Source organism: Amborella trichopoda, chromosome 3 (genome assembly GCF_054954075.1).
Source record: "Amborella trichopoda isolate Santa Cruz 75 chromosome 3, AtrichopodaSantaCruz75HAP2 v2.0, whole genome shotgun sequence".
Classification (NCBI taxonomy): domain Eukaryota; kingdom Viridiplantae; phylum Streptophyta; class Magnoliopsida; order Amborellales; family Amborellaceae; genus Amborella; species Amborella trichopoda.
The window spans coordinates 2,810,929-2,831,724 of record NC_142338.1 but is presented as its reverse complement, the minus strand read 5'-3'; the positions used below and the strand labels follow the sequence as shown (position 1 = coordinate 2,831,724).

The 20,796-nt window shown below is 35.5% G+C and overlaps 1 protein-coding gene across 5 annotated transcripts; it reads left to right on the top strand.

Moving 5' to 3' along the window:
* Positions 1-1,939: 1,939 nt before the first annotated feature.
* CNX2 (cofactor of nitrate reductase and xanthine dehydrogenase 2) lies at positions 1,940-11,659 on the top strand. Of its 5 annotated transcripts, none has more exons than XM_011627130.3 (7): positions 1,940-2,336; positions 3,195-3,296; positions 8,015-8,659; positions 8,940-9,107; positions 9,233-9,424; positions 10,364-10,432; positions 11,162-11,659. In XM_011627130.3, the coding sequence occupies exons 2-7, from the start codon at positions 3,201-3,203 to the stop codon at positions 11,243-11,245; spliced, it is 1,254 nt and encodes a 417-aa protein (XP_011625432.1). In that variant the 5' UTR covers positions 1,940-2,336; positions 3,195-3,200; the 3' UTR covers positions 11,246-11,659. The 5 variants fall into 5 exon arrangements, 3 of the variants coding, with proteins under 3 accessions (XP_011625432.1, XP_088718975.1, XP_088718976.1); XR_016052708.1 differs by having other exon boundaries at positions 1,969-2,336; positions 8,940-9,112; XR_016052709.1 differs by lacking the exon at positions 10,364-10,432 and having other exon boundaries at positions 1,969-2,336; positions 8,940-9,112.
* Positions 11,660-20,796: the final 9,137 nt, after the last annotated feature.

The following is a 20,796-nucleotide window of genomic DNA, read 5'->3' as shown; positions in this document are numbered from 1 at the left end:
CTCAATGCCTAGATAATCAATTAGAGGGTTCTTCAACATTAAAGCAACATTTTCCAATGATTTTTTGAGGTGCATCTTTAGTTCTACATTTTAATGTTGCAACTTTATATAAACCTTGTCCATAAAAAAACATTAAATTTGCATAAAATGAGAATCACCCTAATCCTCCACTCGAGTCACTGGCAAAACCACGCCATTCCTGATGAGTTGAATTGAATCCCAATCGAAGAAAACGTGCCTCCTATATTGAATCCAATTCGAAATCGGAGTTGAACCCCAAAAAATTACTAAAAATATTCAGGACATGGAGGGATAATTTTTCATAGGCCTAAACAAGTAGGGGCGGTAAAGGGCCGGTTGTCCGGGCCCTAAAAACTTAGGACCTGGACCAATCCGGGCTGGCTAAGCTCTTCTGTTATTTTATATATTTTTTTGGAAAAATATCTCCTTATCTTTTATTTTTAACTTCTATATCTCATGAGACCTAATAATTAGAAATATTATTTGTAAGCAAAATATCTCCATCTTTTCCATCTTACAACCCTCTAAACTCATTTGACCATGTATTATTGACCTCAACAACTTATGAAATGACTCTCTTCCCTCAAAACCTAATCTCTTAACCTACGTTCTCTCTCTCTAAACTCAATCTCTCCCTCTCGCTCTAAAGTCCATCTCTCACGGCCCTCTCTCTCTAAACTCCTCTCTCTCTCTCTCTCTAAACCCCGATAACCAGGAAGAGGAGGAATCAAGCAATTGTAGCGCCTCTCTTGAGGAGGGAGAGAGAAGTTTAAAGATCAATTTCGCTCCCACGAATTTTTGAATTCTCTATCACTTGCCACGACCAATCCCGCAAATCTCAAACATCAAAGAGAGAGACGTTTAAAAAACCCAGTAAAAGGCCGACTATTGAAGAATATAGCTAGGAGAGGAGTTAAAATAAAAAGCTTGGGGAAATAAGTCAAGGAATGAGAAACAAAACAATTATAGATAGGGAAATTGTGGAAAAATGATTATCAGATTTGACAAAGAAAGATGAAAAAAGAAAATGAAGCAAAACTTGACAAAACCAAAAAAATATTAGAAAAGCTAGAGAGAGAAAGGAAGAAACACTAAGCTTTCCCTTGAACCAGAGGAGGCCCTGCATTCTCTCTCCGGCCATTGTCTTATGTATGAAGAAATACAAATGAAGCCCTAATTTCAGGTGAGGTTCCTTCACTCTCTCTCTATCTCCTTTCCCCTCTATCCATCTCCGCTTCTCTCTCTTCCATCTATCTCCTCCCTTTTTTCTCTCTTTGGTCATCTCTTCAAAACTCTGAAATTGAAGACTTCTTTAAGATAATTTCTCTTGGGATGAGATTGGACCCTCAAAATAGGATCAAATTAATGGAGTAAATTCGTTTGCCTGAGGATGAAGGATTTGTGGTATGTGGAAAAAATAATGAAGGATTGGAGCGGTAAATGAGTGGATATATGATAAAATTTTCAATTTGTTGATGAGAGAGAGAGCACTCCAACCGAGCAATGAGGAACAAAGAGAGAGAGAGAGGGAGAGATTGAGTTTAGAAAGAAGAGAGTTATTTCATCAATTGTTGAGGTCATCAATATATGGTAAAAAATGTTTAGGGGGTTGGAAGATATAAAAGATAAAAACTTTTTGCTTATCTGTCATATTTTCAATTTTTGAGTCCCATTGGATATAAAAGTTAAAAATAAGAAAGAAGGAGATATTTTTCTTATTTCTTTTTGTTTCTATTTGGATGGGAGAGAGAGAACACTCCAACCCAGCAATGAAGAACAAAGAGAGAGAGGGAGAGACTGAGTTTAGAGAGAAAGGAGTAATTTCATATGTTATTGAGGTCATTAATATATGGTAAAAAATTAAAGGGTCGAAAGATAGAAAATATAAAGACGTTTAGGAGTAACATTTTCAATTCTTAAGTTCCACGATATATAGAAATTAAAAATAAGAGAAAAGGTGATATTTCCCCTTTTTTTTTTTTCTTCCATTTGGATGGGTTTGTGGCTTAGGCTATCAAGGGGCCCGGCTCGCTACCGAAAGAACGTCGTCTCAAGATTTTCAAACTCAATTTTGCTCGTCAACAGCGGCCTTTTTAAAGGACCATGTTCATCTATCTCAAATTCCTTTGCCCTTAGCGCCGCCAGGCCTGAACTTTTGGCCGCTGAAATCTCCTCTAAAATTAACGGAAATCTCCTCTATATTTACACAATTTCCGGTAACATTAACGGAGCCTCCCCTAACATTTGCGGCTCCTTTTGTATAAAGAAGGAGTCGACAAAAAAGCCCAGCCAATTGTAACGGTGCTTTTCATTAGGTAATTTGATAGATATTGCCTTTTTTTTTTATCAGTGAATTAATTTTACCTGCAATATTGGTTTTTTTTATTTATTGTGCTCTGGTTTTTTTGTTGAATTTGTGGGTCTCCTATTTGGAATGATTGACGATGTCTGTGATTTTTTCTGATAATAATTTGGAGTGGAATGGATTAGATATTGTATATTTTTTGGAGTAATTCGATATTTCTCTAAGTTTAATGGCATTTGTGAAGAAATTTTGATTCAACAATTTATCCATATGGTTTGTGATAGCCTATAATGGTACATCTCCGAAATCTACTTAGTCTAGAATCTAGAAAACTTGTTTATATTCACAGATATTCATTTACCTTTGATTTTGATTGCCTGAGAAGAAAAAAAAGGATATTTATTTACCCTTAGAAAAATTTCAGCAAATACAAACAATCAAATATACATGCACATTCATACTTCGCCACATATTCGTTGGCATATGTATTAATTTATAAGAAATTTTCATGTTAGAGGTTCCTTGTTTTTGGTTATGTAGGGTTTCCCTCCCCAACCATCAGATTAGAAATTTGACGGGTATTTGGATGACAGTTACTGGGTATTGAGGTGGTAGATTGGTAGTTATTGCATAATAGGCAACTTTAATCCTACTAGCTGCCAAATTTCTTGTCTAATGGTGGGGAGGGAACTCCTACATAACGAAATTTAGTTGATCTTCTACATGATGTACTTATGTATTAATGTATTTAGATGTATCCATACATGCCTGTGTCCATGCATGCATTTTTCCATGTTGTTTATGTTCATAAGCATTTAGGTGTTGTTTGTTTTGTATATTCTCTGACAATATTTGTTTTGCTGTTCAGAGAACAATGCAAAGATCGACACTAAAATACATAAAGCAACATATTGCAACTCTGGGATCACAAGTGCATTTGCTCCCTGATCTTCCATGTAGCTTTTCAATGGTATTATCTTCACATCATATACACTGTTTTATGTTTTTTGAATTTAATTTGTGAGCACCCATTTTTAATACACTCTATTTGTTTGAGTCACTTTTCTTGGTACTTTTCGATTTATGTGTAGTACAATTCCCACATGTGATCACAACCGGCTTCTAAGAACTTCTCGTTGAACATTTGTATCAATAGTCAGTTAAATATTTCAATGACTTTCCAGACTATACACTTGTTTGTTGAGGGGCATTATTACTTAATCATGGTCCTCTCACAATACAATGACCATATGTTGGCACTCTCTAGGATCGCTTGCTTATTTGGCCATTATTGGTCGATAATTTAGGAAAATGGAGAGATTGAGGAAGATGTTGCACATAGAATTAGAGTTGGGTGGGCGAAGTCGAGATGTGCAACCGGAGTTTTATGCGATCCCGCATATTAATGAAGCTGAAGGGGAAGTTCTATAGGACAACTGTGAGACCAGCTTTGCTTTATAGGGTGGAATGTTTGGCGGTCAAGAAACAATATACCCATAGGATGATTGTAGTTGAGATGAAGATGTTGAGATAGATGAGTAACAAGATAAGAAGGGATAGATTTTGAAATGAATACATTCAAGAGAATTTAGGTGTGACACCAATAAGCAATAAGATAAGAGAAAGTAGACTTAGATGGGATGGCCATGTGCAGCGCAGACTCAATACAACACCAATTAGGAGGTGCGAGTTGGTTCGGTGGAAGGATAAAAAAGGACAAGGGTTAGGCCCAAAAGGATATAGTTGGAAGTAGTGAGAAAAGATATAGGGACTTATGGCTTCACTGAGGGTATGACCCTTGATAGAGCAGAATGGTAGATTAGAATTCATGTAGCCGATCCCAAATAGTTGGAAAAAGGCTCTAATGATGATGATGATGATGATATGATAATGGCCAGTTTCCACTATCCAGGACCTGATATAAGGTCTATGATCTCATCAAATTTGTATTTTGCTTGCTATGAAAATTTGCAGGCCCTCAGTCATCTATTGACATTGAGGCACTCCAATCTCAAAGAGTTTGGATAACAAATGGTAATTACATATTTGGCCATTTGAATGTTATGATCTCCCAAATTATCTGGAAAAAAAGAAAAGAAAAGGAAAGTTATTACTTCCTCGTTCATTCAGTTAATCACAATTGTGGTTCTTGTACTACACAATTGCTTTTGGCTTCCTAAATGTCTTGACTATTATTGTGCCATGAGCAAAAAGTCTACTAATTCATTTCCTAAATGCTTTTCTTTGGGTAAAAAAAGTGGTTAGTCAGTGCGGATTTGGGCCCTACCCTTTGGTGAGAATGGAGTCAGAGGCCTCATCATGGGGCTTGGCAATACTACCACCAAGGCTCAACAGTGGTTAGTCAGTGGGGATTTGGGCTCCTACCCTTTGGCGAGAATGGAGTCAAAGACCCCATCATGGGGCTTGGCAATACTACCGCCAAGGCCCCATGCCATTCTCAATTAATTTTAGGAAGGTTTTTATTGAGGGAGCAAATGCACAGTGGTTAGTCCGTGGGGATTTGGGCCCAAACCCTTTGATGAGAATGGAGTCAGAGACCTCATAAAAAAAGTGGTTAGTCAGTGGGGATTTGGGGCCCAACCCTTTGGTGAGAATGGAGTCAAAGACCTCATCATGAGGCCTGGCAATACTACCGCCAAGGCCCCATGCCATTCTTAAAAAAGGTGGTAAGTCAGTGGGGACTTAGGCCCTATCCTTTGGTGAGAATGGAGTTAGAGACCTCATCATCGGGCTCGGCAATACTACCGCCAAGGCCTCAGGCCATTCTCTACAAAGTGGTTAGTCAGTGGGGATTTGGGCCCCTACTCTTTGGTGAGAATGGAGTCACATACTTTATCATGGGGCTTGGCAATACTACCGCCAAGGCCCCATGTCATTCTCAAAGGTGGTAAGTCAGTGGGGATTTGGGCCGTACCCTTTGGTGAGAATGGAGTCAGAGACCTAAAATAAATGTTCTGTACCATTTTTTGAGTTTTTTTTTTTGGGTGAGTCAGGGGGGAGAGGGCCCCTACCCTTGGTAGGAATTGAGGACGTAGACATTCCCTTAAATGCTTGTATTAATTAAACACACAGTGTTATTAACTCACAATTTTGTAAAAAGCATTCCAATCTCTTTTTTCTGATTCTCGTTCAGCTTCAATCTTAAACCTCCCCTTTCAAAATATTGTTTGTTCTATTCATTCCTCATTCAAAAGAAAAGGTGTAGACTGACCTTATGAGTGATAGTTTCTCACTGAAAACCTCTTCACATCAATCCCCAATTCCTCTAAAATTTCCAAATTTTCAGGGCCTGATGCTAACATGTATCTAATATTCAGTTTATTTGTCTTAAATTCTGGAAAGAAACTTTAGATTAAGGAATTCATGGAGTATTTCTCTTCTCTTCCATATATGAATTGATCCACCTTGAGGTGGATTCCCCTGTTTTTAAGATGTCACAAGCATTACTTGTCTTTGTCTTTGTTGTCTAAATTTCATACTGCATGACTCTAGATGGAAGACCAACCTTGGTTGCAACTTCCCGAGGGTTTCAATACAAGATCTCCTACCACTACCATTCACAATGAGCCTTTTACCAATTACGCGTCTGCTAACCTTTTCCTCCCTATTCATTGCTTACATTCTTCCATTTACTTTAGACAACCTTGTATTGTAAAGTTGTTAATCTCCTTACAGTAGCACGCATTGGGAGGGTTTGATTCTTATGAAGAAAAGCATGTTTAGATTTGATACAATAGGCTATTTGTGACAGCTCTTACAGCAGAATAGATTCATACCTTGTGGGCCTTTTTGGACTCATTATAAGGAAGAAGAATTTCTTGCTTGAATTGGATATGAAAAATGTGAACTTGTTTATCGGATCTGTTTCAATCATGTATTGGGAGAGCGGGAATACGAGGCAAAGAAAGGTGGTCAGAGAGTATGTTTCTGGCGTCGTTTGTGCATTCCTTTCATAGAGTGTTTCGCATGCTTTTATGGCACTTTTAGAGATATAGATTTAAAGTAAAATAACCCCTTATATCCTTTTCCTTTTTCCAATCAAGTCAGAAGCATTCTTTTTCTTTTTCTTTTTTTTCTCTCTCCTTTTTTCCTGTTGATGAGAGTAGGTTGCCGTGGCTCTATAGAAGGCTCCGCAGCACAGAGTGGATCATCATTGCTATTTCCCACTTGCAGTTTGTGCTTGGTTCTTTGTTTTGTATGATGCATTCTCGACCGAGCTAGATTGACCTCTTTTTTGTGCTAAGGTTCTAGGAGATGGCTTTTAGCAAAAAGTTAACTTAAGAAAGAGTTTAGTTGTGGTGAATCATTAATTGGTGGGAAGGGGCTGAGGTCGTGGTGGTAGCACACCCCATACCTCGTTTGCACGTTATGGCTCCCATTCCCACTAACAACTTCAAAAACCACTAACTACTTCAAAAACGGGTAGACGCCTGTCATCCCCACTGAATTATCCAAAAAAAAAAATTGATTAATTGGTGGAGTTGTAATGTTAAGGTTGTGGATGTCTCGATGGGAGGGGAAGTAAGGTGTTGTGTTTCCACTTTAGGAGGGACCTGAGAATGAGCTGTTAGCGAGCTTGCTTGTGTTGTGTTGAAGTGTTTGTATACTGACATGGGGAAGTAGATGTATTTGAGTTTGGTCTGTCCTCTCAGTTTGGTGCCTCTACTACATTCCTTGTGGTTCTAGGGTAGCAATTATGTGTGGTGTGTCGGTCTCCTCTATATACTCTTCTTTTTGGTAGATGGTTCCAAAACGATAAGATTATCATGGGAAACGATTTACGACGCTGGAGATTTCTATGTAGGGTGTGTTTGATGAGGAACTAGTTGGCAAGTCCTTGGACATTGATTTTTGGGGACATATTTCACTTTCTTTTTGGGGTTTTCTTGGTGTTGTTTGGGTGAGCCTTGGGACAGCTGCTAAGTTGATATGTTGTGGAAGAATGAAATAATAGGATATACAGGGGTGAGAGATGTAAGGTGTGGGTATGCATACCTTAGTAAAGGACAGTCAGAGAAGGATTCTGGAGAATCTGTGGTCCTTGATTTTCTCTATGGTTTCAGGTTATTTGTAATCTTTGGGAGCTTTGGTCATTGAAGAGGACTTCTTAACATAGTAATGATGGTTAGATTGGATGAGATTTGGGAGATAGCTGGAGGTACTGATACATCATGTCCATGGTTATCCCCATGTGGAGACAGCTTTTTCGGTTAATTGAGGTGCCAATAGATGGCTTAACATCTTGGAATTGTTCTTAGTTTGGTAAACTTAAGATGAGTGCTTCTATATCCGTACCTATCAATAATATGTTATATTTCACCCAAAAGAGAAAAAACAAAGAAAGGAAAAAATATAATTTGTTTTTTAACGTCACTGTGATAAGTTATTCTGTTCTTTAAGGTTCCGCCACATGCACTTATTCTTTATGTAGTTATTATATATGGATTGTAAATTCTGCTTTCATGGTAATGATGATTAGACATGTATACCACTTCTTGTCTTGCTAAATTTCTGAATAATTGCTACATGGCATCAAATAGTTTCTTTGAGCACTTCGAAACTGTATAGGTAATATCCAGTGCTGCACACTACATGGTTTTGTTGGCAACTTGGTTCCTTTTTTTTGGGTAAGTTCTTGGCAGTGACTTCTGGAATGCCTGATGGCAGGTCCATTTCGTGCACTCACAATCAGCACCCAATATCAATTCACCACTGTTATCTGGAGGCATTTGCGAACCACAAAGGGTCAATCATTCTCAGGATGAATTCTTTTCAAAGACATATGCTACTTCTTGTGCAAATATGTTATCTGAAGCCCCTCAAGCGAGTGCTCCCCTCTCAGATATGCTCGTTGATTCTTTTGGTAGAATGCACACCTACTTGAGGATCTCATTAACTGAGAGATGCAACCTTAGGTGCCAGTATTGTATGCCAGCCGAGGGAGTTGAGCTTACCCCCAATTCTAAACTTCTTTCACAGGGTGAAATTATTCGATTGGCGAATCTCTTTGTCACTTCTGGTGTAGATAAGATACGATTGACTGGTGGGGAGCCGACAATTAGGCCTGATATTGAAGGTATATGTCTACAATTGTCAAACTTGAATGGGTTAAGGACGTTGGCCATGACTACAAATGGTCTTGTTCTTGCAAGAAAGCTTCCAAAACTTAAAGAATGTGGGTTGAACTCAGTAAATATCAGCTTAGATACTTTAGTTCCAGCGAAGTTCGAGTTTATGACCAGGCGGAAGGGATTTGAAAGGGTTCTGGAGTCGATCGATACTGCTGTTGACATTGGCTACAATCCTGTGAAAGTGAGTTTTCTTATATTATCCTATTATCTTTCACACACCATATGAGTAGAACATGCCTTTATGCTGTGTTTCTCCCATAAGCATAACTTTTTTCACGCATTTAAGTTCGAAACTTTTTGAAGAAACTTTGCTATGATTGAAGTTTTAGTGCACAATCTCCTTTTTTCTAGAAGATCATTTTTGGGTAAGCTTTATGTTTAATATTCAATTTTGTGGTATTTCTTGTTCCAAAGCATTACGAGGGGGCTCCGTCATATACTGATTTTCTTTGTGAAATTAGGTGAATTGTGTTGTGATGCGTGGTATAAATGATGATGAGATCCATGATTTCGTGGAGTTAACAAGGGACAAGCCTATAAATGTTCGTTTTATTGAATTTATGCCTTTTGATGGAAATGTATGGAATTTCAAGAAGCTTGTACCTTATGCAGAAATGTTAGATAGAGTGGTAAGGTACAACTCTAAGCATTGCCTTTGTTAATTCTGTAAGCTACACAAAAGCAAACATCCATATTTTTGCATTTGTTTTCTAATAAGGTATATTTTGTGCCTGTTTTAATTAAATCCAAGCAGTTGAAGCAGCACAAAGATTTGAGGAGGCTTCAGGATCACCCAACTGACACTGCCAAGAACTTTAAGATAGATGGATTTTGTGGCACTGTATCTTTCATCACATCAATGACTGAGCATTTCTGTGCTGGTTGCAATAGATTGCGTCTTTTAGCTGATGGCAACTTCAAAGTCTGCCTCTTTGGCCCCTCTGAGGTATTTAATCCAGTCATTTTTTTTGTTTTAACATGCACATACGTGTGTTAATGGGAACTTGATTGCTATGAATATACTGCATGAAATTTTAGATTAGTAAAGGTTAGTGCCAACTTTTTACACATTGAATATTGGCTTTTCTTTGAAATGAAAAAATTGAGACAAAAAGAAAAATCTGATATGGCTAATAAAGTTTATATAACATATATTTTATTATTTAATACTATAGCATCAAATCTGATTTATGAAACAGTATTCTCATTAATTAAAAAGTGAGAATGAAATCTCTTGCAAGTACTTGAGATTCTAGTTGTGAAAACAACATTGTGATTATGTGTAGACTGAATGCATACTAAAGCGGAAGAATGATTAAAATGCCCTGGTGGCCTACGGAAAATCTCACAATCTTCTCTTCCCTCTCTCTCCTCTTCCTCTTCTCAAAATAATGCTGAGGAGAATAATTATTGAACAGAAGTATCAAACAGTGAATTCAAATTCCCATTGTTTATATATATATGAAGTTTGCCTGTTCAATGTGTTACTCATGATACTGCAGTAGAGGGTTGTCACGGTGTCATTGTGCCATATATGATTAATGCTGCGTTTGGGAAGGGCTTATTACAAGTAAGATCCAATATGGTTTAAGAATGCATTGGTGATCAATGGAACCCTATTTTTCTGCTACTTTTTGCAATTGAACATGCATTAGAAATGCATCCCATAGCCCCTGTTTCAAAATAGAAAAAGAAAATACTTCATGAGCTCTTTCCTTTTCTATTGTGCTTGTTATAATGGAGTACTGCTCCAATCATGTAGTGGGGGGAATTACCGTGCTGGCAAACAAAGCCTATACCATCAAATGCTATTGATTCAAATGAGTTATTTTGTAGAAATAATTTTTTTTTTAAATTGTTCTATCACATGCTTTGTCACTCACAGGTAAGTCTAAGAGACCCAATCCGCAGTGGTGTTGACGATAATGGACTGAGGGAAATAATTGGAGCTGCGGTATGCTTCTATCCTTCCTATTTCCTAGTGTGTCATTCTTGAAGTTTCTTCTTGAACAGGGTAAAGAGAGTGATGATCTCATTGACTTGTTTAGTGAGTTAAACTGGCTCATATTAACTCTCTACGTTGGAAAGACTGAACTGCTCCTGAATCGGGGAGGAAAGAAATTCCGAAGGTTAACAAGAGCTCAGAGAGAGAGAGATAGAGAGGATATGGACACCCAAATACCATGGACTCTTTCTTTTAAGAAAGAACTCAGAGAGAGAGAGAGAGAGAGAGAGAGAGAGAGAGAGAGAGAGAGAGAGAGAGAGAGAGAGAGAGAGAGAGAGAATTTGGGACACCCAAATCTCAGGACCGACTCTTACTTTTGTTAAGAAAGGAAAAGGTTCCTGTTCCACCCCTACCACAGATACCCCAAATCAAATCTTGAGTTCTCATAGGCTTTGAGATATGCACATAAACGAGTATAATCATATTACCACAATATTGTTGAGTGCATGCTTCTTGGACACGAAAATTTACAGAATATGATCAACTCTAAAGCCTTAGCCCTAGACACTAACTCTGCGAATGCTTTTTTGTTGCATAGTTTGAATTTTTTGTGGCAATCTTCGTATGTGTTAAAAAATTTAGCATGTGAATGGATTACGATTACGTTCAAGGTCTATGCTTGTATGTTTCTGGAAGTTGAGCTGACACTATTCAGAAACATTGATTTGTTTTCATTAGGTGAAGAGAAAGAAAGCTGCTCATGCTGGGATGTTTGACTTGGCAAAGACAAGCAACAGACCCATGATACATATTGGTGGCTAAACTAAACAAGTATTGGAAAAATATGGAGTGAATTGTATTTCTCAAAAGAGTTCTCCTTCTCTGTTTATTTGTGCAGCTACCCTTAATTTTCTGAGCTCTTTTTTAGTATTTTTCACGTTGGATACATGTACAGGATTTCGTGTCTAAGGTGTTTCCTTTTGCTGTCTCTTGAATACTTGAATGTAATTGTCCTCTTCCTGAGCTCAAGGCTGGTCTTGGACTTAGTAAGTGTAGGTTTGTCGCTTTCCTTGCTGGGCAGCTGAGTTTTAATGTGGAGGAAAGTTACCCGGCTCCTTGTATCGATCAAGAAACATTGACTTGCGATTGATGGATCAAAATTTGTAACAATATTATGAATATATGTGGAGTAATATGTATTCTATAGTTAAATTAATAAATCATAGTGTTTCTTTATGATGAGTTTTATTGTCATGTTGGATAATGTCCTTCTTATCACATAAATTTTCTGTTAGTAGTATGCATCTTGCGTTTCCGCATGAGCATATTATAAATTTAGTCCATTGAGTGATAGACCTACTCAGAAGCAATATATTTTAGGGAAAATTATAGATACACCCGATACAACTTTCAAGACATCATACCCTCCGAAGCTTTTTGCATCACATCTTAAACTTTTTTATATTTACCCCCAAATAAAAAAGTAAAAGGCCCGGTTTGTATAGAGCCGAGGCTCTAAACAATCAAATTAGAGCCCACTTTCAAATAGTGTCGAAAAATATGGTTTCAATATTGAAAAGTTTTATGATAGCCTTAAATTATATTTTTATATTTAGTTATAAAATTTAAAGCTTAAAAAATAGTGTAGATTGAACAGATTTATGAAAACTTGAAATTTTTGAAAAATGACGGTCAATAAATATTGTACTATTTTCAAAACTTGAAATCCATTTTTTTCTCATTTCCATTTATCTTGATGTCGGGATGATCAATTTGAGGATATTTGAGCATCGAAACAATATCTTCTAGAAAAATTTGAGGTGGGCTCTAATTTGATTGTTTAGAGCCTAGGCTCTATATAAACTTTTCGCAAAAGTAAACGGGTTTAGGACAAGAATGCCTTTACTTTCTCTAATCTATTTTATTTAGAGTCACATATAAACTTTTCGCAAAAGTAAACGGGTTTAGGATAAGAATGCCTTTACTTTCTCTAATCTATTTTATTTGGAGTCACATGACACACTCTCTCTCTACCATCTCTCTCCTTCCAAGTAAAAACCCACTCTCTCACTCATTCTCTCTATCTCTCTCTTTCTCTCTCTTATTTGTGGTAATGTGGTCCGGCACAGTGCCGGATCGGGTAGATTTGAGTTTAGTGCCAGGCTGAAATAGTTGTGGTTCGGCACTTTTGTGTGTCGGAACGCAAAAAATCTTTGGTCATGTCGGACCACATTACTAGAGAATGAGAGAGGAAGAGAGAGTGGAATATAGGATTTTAGAGAGAGAAAGAGAGAGAAAGAGAGGATATGGGTTTTTACTTTGGGAGAGAGCATGTAGGTAGAGAGAGAGTCACGGGATTCCAAAAGGGGGACGAGAGAAAAAATAAAAGTATTTTTTTTTTTAATTATTAACTTTTTAATTTGGGAGATAAATATAAAAAAAAATAGTATTGGGGTTTAAAGTGAGATGTAAGAAGTTTTGGATAATAGGATATCTAAAAAGTTGAATTTATGGTGTATTTAAAATTTTCTCTTTTTTTTATGTGAAATTTTTAGAATCCACTTCATAATTACTTGATGAATGGAAAAAGGACTTCGAGTTACTAAAGACTTTGATGAGATGGTCTCTGTTGAATCTTAACACACTTTGGCATTGCATAGAATGCATATAATTTATTTATGAAAATAATTTATATCAGATCTACACCATTCATCATGTATTTTATTTGAATGGTGTAGATATTTTTTTAACTCGGTCTTAAAGACATGTCAAATCTTCATATCCAACTAAAATAGATAGTGTAGAACACTACAACTTTATTTCTACAAGTAAAATTACATCCTCATGCACACCATGCCCTTATTAATTTACTCCTTTGGATGCTGGAGTTTATTTTTGGAGTAAATATTCATATGCTCTCTAGGTGTATATAATCTTTTGGCTTCTATCATATGGACTTCTATCATAGTCTTTTGAGCGGTTAGGGAAACCGGGCTAGGGTGATCATCCAGTATTTAAAAAATAAAAATATATATATAAATTCTCAAAAAATAAAAAATTTGATTTGTAATGTATTTTTAAATATTTTTTATATTATGGTAAAGATTATGGTCATTAATACTCACTTTTATATTTTTCCATTTTTTTAAGAAAATTTTAAAAATAGCCTTTTAAAAATATAAAATGGGCTAAAATCCATTTTTTCATTAATTTTCAACTTCATTTGAATGTGTTTTGTTTTAATCATTCTTTATATGTTTTTCATATTTTAGTAGATTTTTTTTGTATTTGGTATTTTTTTTCTAACACTTTTTTGACCGCCCAGGACTCCCAGGTTAGAGAGGTTGAATAGGCCGATTTACCGATTAGGCCGGCTAAAGCGCTTCCAGTCCCATATCCAGATAACCGTTTTGATTCGATTTTGCAAACACTGTATTGGGTCAGGATCATCTACATCCATCGACTTATTTGGGTAACTCTTCCTTTCCTTGTCGTGTGTTAGTGGAGGTGTGGGACATGTTGTTTGAATTATTGTCATTTTACTCTTAAGCCTTCTATCCACAACAGTTGGTTTCTCCCTCATCTCTCTCGCTCTTATTAGAAAATAGAGGATGAAACAGGGTAAAAATAAATTATAAATGAAACAAAAGAAGTTTCAATTTGTCTAATCATTGGCATGAATGATCACTCTCTCAAGATAATAGGTGCAAACCTTGTATTGTGAGCTAGGGTTTTAGCAAATAAGAAAATAGAGAAGATCCAATGTTAGATAAAGATTAAAAAATAAGAAGTAAAAGAATGAGCACTTGCTGCCTTAGAGTTTCGAATAAAAGTCCCTGCTTATTATGCTTAAGTATATCTCTTATATAAGAAAAACTTAAACAAGATTTAATCCTAGCCATTAATCTAAGATAATCATGACCTTTTATTATAAAAGACTTTAAGGGTGTGTTTGATAACAAGAAGTTATGGGGAGAAAGAAGGAACTTCTCCATCACCGTACAAGTTTCGTGTTTGATGCACAAATGCTATACAGTAAAGAAATTCTCCCTAGAACTTCCTGTTTAAGAAAAAAAGTTCCCTCCTTATATTTATTTATATTTGAATTTATATTATATTATATATAAACAAATATAAAATACACTATGTTATATAATATAATGTATATATATAATATTATATTACATAATATTTTAGGTATGTAATAGATATTTACAATACAATATATATAATATATTGTTTTGTGTCTAATATAAAAATAATATTTAATATATAATATTTAATAATATTTAAATAAACATGACTTTATATTCCAATAGTTGTCAAACACATGTACCTAGAACTTCTTTAAAATTCGAACAAGTTATCAAACATATACACTAAGAACTTCCTTAAATAACTTCTTCCTTCCCAATAAAGAAGAACTTCCAATTTCCAAAGAACATTTACCTTCTAGTTATCAAACAAGCCCTAAGTGAATAAAAATACATAAAAGACTCTAAAACTACTTATGCCATTTAGCGAATAAAACGACTCAAGAATAAATAACATAAAATGATAGACTCAATGACTAATTTGCTTTTATATGGTTCCTCTTGTAAACTTTAAGCTTATATTTCTTGTCCTAGATACTCGAGAGCAGTATTTTGGGCTAATAAGTCCCCCTTGAAAGAATTTGCCATCGAATTTGGTGGCTCGTCATCTGAGGTATCACCATAATATGAAATGAGATGCTTGACATTAAAAACATTAGAAATATGAATATGGTTGGGAAGCTTTAATTTGTAGGCATTCTCATTAATCTTGTGCACTACTTTACATGGTCCAATCTTGTGCTGGTCAACCTATGATATTCACATCAACTTGGTCTAAAACCTTGAACAAGCACAGGGGGAAGAGTCTTGGATCACTTTTAATCTTACGTCCTAAGATATATTCATTCAAAATAACTTTGTAGAAAATCTCACCTCTGTGACTTGCAAACTTGAGCATTGAAACTACCCAAAGGAGATTGCTAATCTTGCAATGAATTAATGCAAGTGCAAAGATTACAACCAAACGCACGTTTCACAGCTTTAGCATATGTATGCTTAGCTGTTTCCACACTCTCTAATCTTCCACTACACCACTTTGATGTAGCAATACTACCAAGGGCAAATTGAGAAGACCAAAACCCAGAGTTTTTCATCTCTTGGAAATATTGTAACTCAACTTTGAAGGCATACAATTTACAATAATCAGAGATCAATGTTTTCCTTGTCATGGTGCCTCTCATATACATCTCATCTATCATGTTTTGTGCATATTGAAAACTAATACTGCTATAATACAAGTGTGCAATACTATCAATCATAAACATACTTGAGGAAAACTCTAAGATGCAAGAAAAACTTTGAACTCTGAGGCTCATTCTTGTTGAATTTAGTGAGGTCGATATGTAAATATTATATTCCTTAGGTTTAGGTTTCAAGGGTAGATGATAAGGAATAGATTTTGGTTCTTCCATCAAAGTAAAGCAACAACTCAGCATGGGTTCTCTCAAAGAGAATGACTTTAGCAACCATCTATATTAAACTCACCAGTTGAGACCTCAGGAGAAAATACCTTGAACTCTTTGGTGTGAACATCATGTGACACCCTAAGTTTATGCAAAACTCGAAGAAGACCTTTGTCAACACCATCCTCCTCGCTACTTTATCCGGGGACTAAGAAATTAGTTCCCTCAAATATTTTGGGAACAACTCAGTAACATCCATCTTATTCTTCATCAAAAATAGGAGCATTTACAAATTCTCCCAAATGGAAGGAATTTCTCCCTGATCCTCTTTATGTGTTGGATCACCATTAAAGCTATGATCACCCACTTCTTTCGCAACACCCAAATCTTCATCTGTGTACATGTCAAATACTAGTGGTGAGTCCCAGCCTATACATGCTATCTTGAAAACCATTTGATGAAAAAAAAGTTTTTCCATTGTTATCTTCTGATAGACTTCCATAAAATTCTAGGATCTCAACCTTGAGATGGATTTCCCATCTCCCACTCTCCCTATCCATTTCTCTCATTGGAGCTTGGTCATGGAAGGGATTTACGATTCTTCATCTACCTGGATCTCTTACTCTTGAGATGGGGCTTCGATTTATGCCTAACGTAGAGCTAGGGTTTCGACCAATCTCTTCAGATCTACAACCGCTTCTCACGAATTAGCATCAAAGGCTTTAATGGTTGCATTTTCCCACTTTTTTCTATGTGGAGGTATGGTTGTTGATCTAGGGTACAAAGCTTGACCCTACAATACCGTGCCATAGTACAATTCTTACTGATTATCAGGTTGTAATACCAACTTGGTGAAGACCTAGTAGCTTGAGCTAGAGTTTTAGCAAAGAAGAAGATAGGAACGATCTATATTTAGAGAAAGACTAAAAAACTAGAGGTAAAAGAAGGAGCACTTGCTGTTCTGGGATTTTGAATAGAAGTACATAATATAATCCCTCATTATGCTTGAGTACATCCCTTGCATAAGCCCAAAATAAAACTTAATCCTGGCCATCCATCTAATCTAATCATGACCCTTCTATTATAAAAGATTTTAAGTAAATAAAAAGACATAAAAGACTCTAGGAATTACTATTTATGCTTTAAAACGAATAAAAAAACTCAATAAATAAATGAAAGACATAAAATGATAGACTCAATGACTAATTTACCCTTATGTCGTTTTTCTTGTAAGCTCATCTCTCTTTTCTAAGGATGATAAGAATTAGTGAAATTTCATTCACTCTCTCAAGACAATATTTGCTCTTAATAAGTGAAAATTACGAACATTAAAATAATATTTGCCCCTCGATGACCCACCCCATGCAAAGTGGCCTTGCACCTTAACATGCCCCTTGAGGACTCTGTGCAAAGTGTCCTTACACCCTCGCATGCTTTACATGCCCCACACAGGCCTTCTCTCCCTAAGGCTCTCAAAATACAAATTAAAGGATGTCATATATTTAAGTAACACTTCCCGTATTTAATTCTTCAATATGGGTTAAAATAAGCTTTAAGCTTCTCTCTATTGTACAGAACACTATTGTTCAAAACACTCCTGTAGAAAAATATATATTGAAAGGGAATAATACACAGCATTTTTGAAGCAAAATTGGTACAGCAACAGTTGGGAGTGTCCCCTTCCTCTCTGTTTGTTGTGAAAAAGTATATGTGGGTGTGGTTTGGTTGGAGAAGGTTTGCACGTGGACCCTGAGGCCTCTCACTCCCTTGGAGTGGGTTTGCATAAGACCAAGTGGATGCAAATTCAACCCTCCTTATAACTATCTGCCTAAAAAGCATTCCCTCTTTCTCTCTACCCTTTTTTATGCTCTTACTAAAAGAAACTCTCTTTATTATGGAAAATATTTATATAGAGACGAGACTCTAAACAATCAAATTAGAGCCCACCTCAAAAATTTCATTAGAAGAAGTTGTTTGTGATGCCTACATATCCTCAAATTGATCATCTCGACATAAACATGAAAAAAAAATGGATTTCAAGTTTTGGAAATAGTGTATCCTGTAACATAATTTTGGACGGTCAATTTTCAAGATTTTCATAAATTTGTTTGATCTTCACTATTTTTGAAGTTTTAAATTTTATACTTAAAGATGAAACTACATGATAAGGTTATCACAAAGATTTCTAGTAACTATAGTTCTTGACACTATTTGAAGGTCCGCTTTGCTTTGATTGTTTAGAGCCTCGGCCCTACCCACTGCACCCTGTATTTTATAAGGGGCAAAAGCAAGGTTGGGTATTTTTTTTCCTTTTTTAAATTGTTTTCTGAACTTTAAAAGCGAGGTTGGGTCCTGGTCAGACTTTCGCATGAATTTGAGATCAATTGCTACAAAATAAATACAACACTAAGCACGTGTTGTCCCCTCGCCTGTTTGAGTAAATTAAACTTAGGATGCTAGTTCAGTAAAGTAAAAGCATCTCAGACTCACAAGAGTTGGTGGTATCACTCCATCGATTCATGAAATGGATGTGACAAAAATTTTATAGTGCCTGTCAACAAGTTGGTGGTATCACATGACCACGAAAACAGAAGAACTATGTTCTACTTATCTAGAATATCACAAGTATTTTGAGAATAGTGCTAAAGCTCTATCTTAGCTCTAAAGTTTACGATTCTTATCATTGAAAGGGATTCAACTAATGCGATTCATTGAACTAGTTGCAGAGCAACTTTTCGTAACGAATTAAACTGGTATTTGAAGAAATTTTTGATGAACTGGGAGAGAAATTAGTAGAAGTTAGACTTATAAATGGAGAAGCTAATGTTGAGGCTGATTATTTTATAAAGAAAGGTCCTCAAATGAATCACTTAAATTCGATATTTTTTGAAGTTTTGAGAGTGAGCAAAGCGACTCATTACAAAATAATAAAAAAATCATGAATAAATATGAATTTTAATACAAAATTTTTGCCTATTATTGTTCAGTATGTCCAACCAGTTAAAACTCGCAAGACTCTGACCTACTGGTCAAGGTCAAGGCATCGAGGTGGTCCAATTGTTTCGGTGCAATCTTGATGAGCATGCCATACATGATTTATCTTCCCAATGAAATTCATTCTCGTGGCCAAATTTTGGACTCATTAATTAGGGACCGCACCATCAGCGTATATGCGTCCTGCACCGGTTTTTTGTTTTTTGGTAAGTCAATGGGTTTGGTAATTTAGTGGGGTGAGACCTTAACTAGGACACATGTACTTCTACCATCGCGATCCCAATCCCATTCACCTACGTGTTTTTATGGGTATTTCTTAGTATTCTCTCTCCTCTCTCTTTCTCTCTGTGTAACATAATTGAATAGTATTGTCACATATGATTTTTTTTGTATTTTGTCACTTATCTCAAGCCAATTGATTTTTGAAATGTGGCTTGCATGTAAAAGAATAAATGATGTATTTTAGATAATAAAAAAATTACAGATATTTTTAATTTTAACTTTCTATGCATTCTACCGTAATATTTTTTCTATTACATCTTAAACTTCAATACTATTTTTTTTTTATATTTATCGTTCAAATAATTATTTTAAGACCAAAGTACCTTTTTTTTTTTTTTTTTTTGTTTTTCTTTCTTCCCCCTTTCAACATACTTTTTTTATATTTTTCTCTCAAACTCTAACTCTAGTTACCAAAAAAAACTCTCACCCGTCCTCTCTCTTTCTCTCTACCATCCCTTACTCTTTCTCTTTCCAACATCCTTCACGGTTTCTCTGTAGCTATATTTCTCTCCTCTATCCCTTACACTCTCTCTCTATTTATCTCTCTACCATCCTTCACTTTTTCTTTTTACCACTCATATACCCATGATGCGGTTCAATACATTTTTGTACCATACTGTATTATAGACATATGAAAGTTATTGAAATCCAATGCGGTCTGACACGTTTTTATATTGGATCGCATTATATGAGTGTAAGTGGTAGAGAGAGAAATAATGGAAGGCAGAGAGAAAAAAATACGTAGAGAGAAGGAGAGGGTAGAGAGAGAAAGAGAGGATGGGTCGAGAGGGATAGAGAGAAAATGAAAGTCGCGTGTCTAAAAAGATAAAAAGAGAAGAAATGAAAAAAGAGCATTTTAATCTCAAAATACTTCTGCTTATTTTCCTTATGGTAAATACAAAAAAAAAAAGGTGTCGGATTCAAAGTACAAGGGTTTAGAGTAGATAAGTAGAGTAAAAAAAGTATCTCAGGGATGAATAATGACATCACATAACCGTTGTATAGTAATATGATGCAGTAAGGTTAAAAAACCATTTTATAGCCGTTTGTTTGATCCAAAATTTGAAATATACAATATTTTCATTCTAATTAACAATGACAAAGAAAGAAAAAATTGAAAATATAACTTAGAAAGTATTTTTTTAGCCTAATTAGCATACGTCGTTTTTTTTGGTGAGATGATTAGATCTAGGCTTTAGAATGATTTTTTTTATTTTTTATTTTTTTGATAGCTTTATTATCATTAGATAAACAATGTAAAAAAAAAAAAAAAAAATGATTTTGAATTTTTAAAGGCTAAGATCTTGAAATTCACAAAATAAATAGCAAAGATTCGTTTACCGAGGTGACTCATTTTGACCATATTTAGGGTTCAATTTTTTTTGTTTTTTTATTTTTTTTTAAGATTAATTATTAAGATGAAGATAATTTTTTTTGGAAGTGTTAGATACATTATACTATTACACAACTCTTGTAGTATATCAATGCTCCTCCGGCATTTAATGCGTAAAAAGTTAAAATCGGAGGTATTTATAATTTTCCCATACATAATACCCGCTATCAAATTCCGTATTTCCTAGTTTTTATTTTTGTTAAAGAC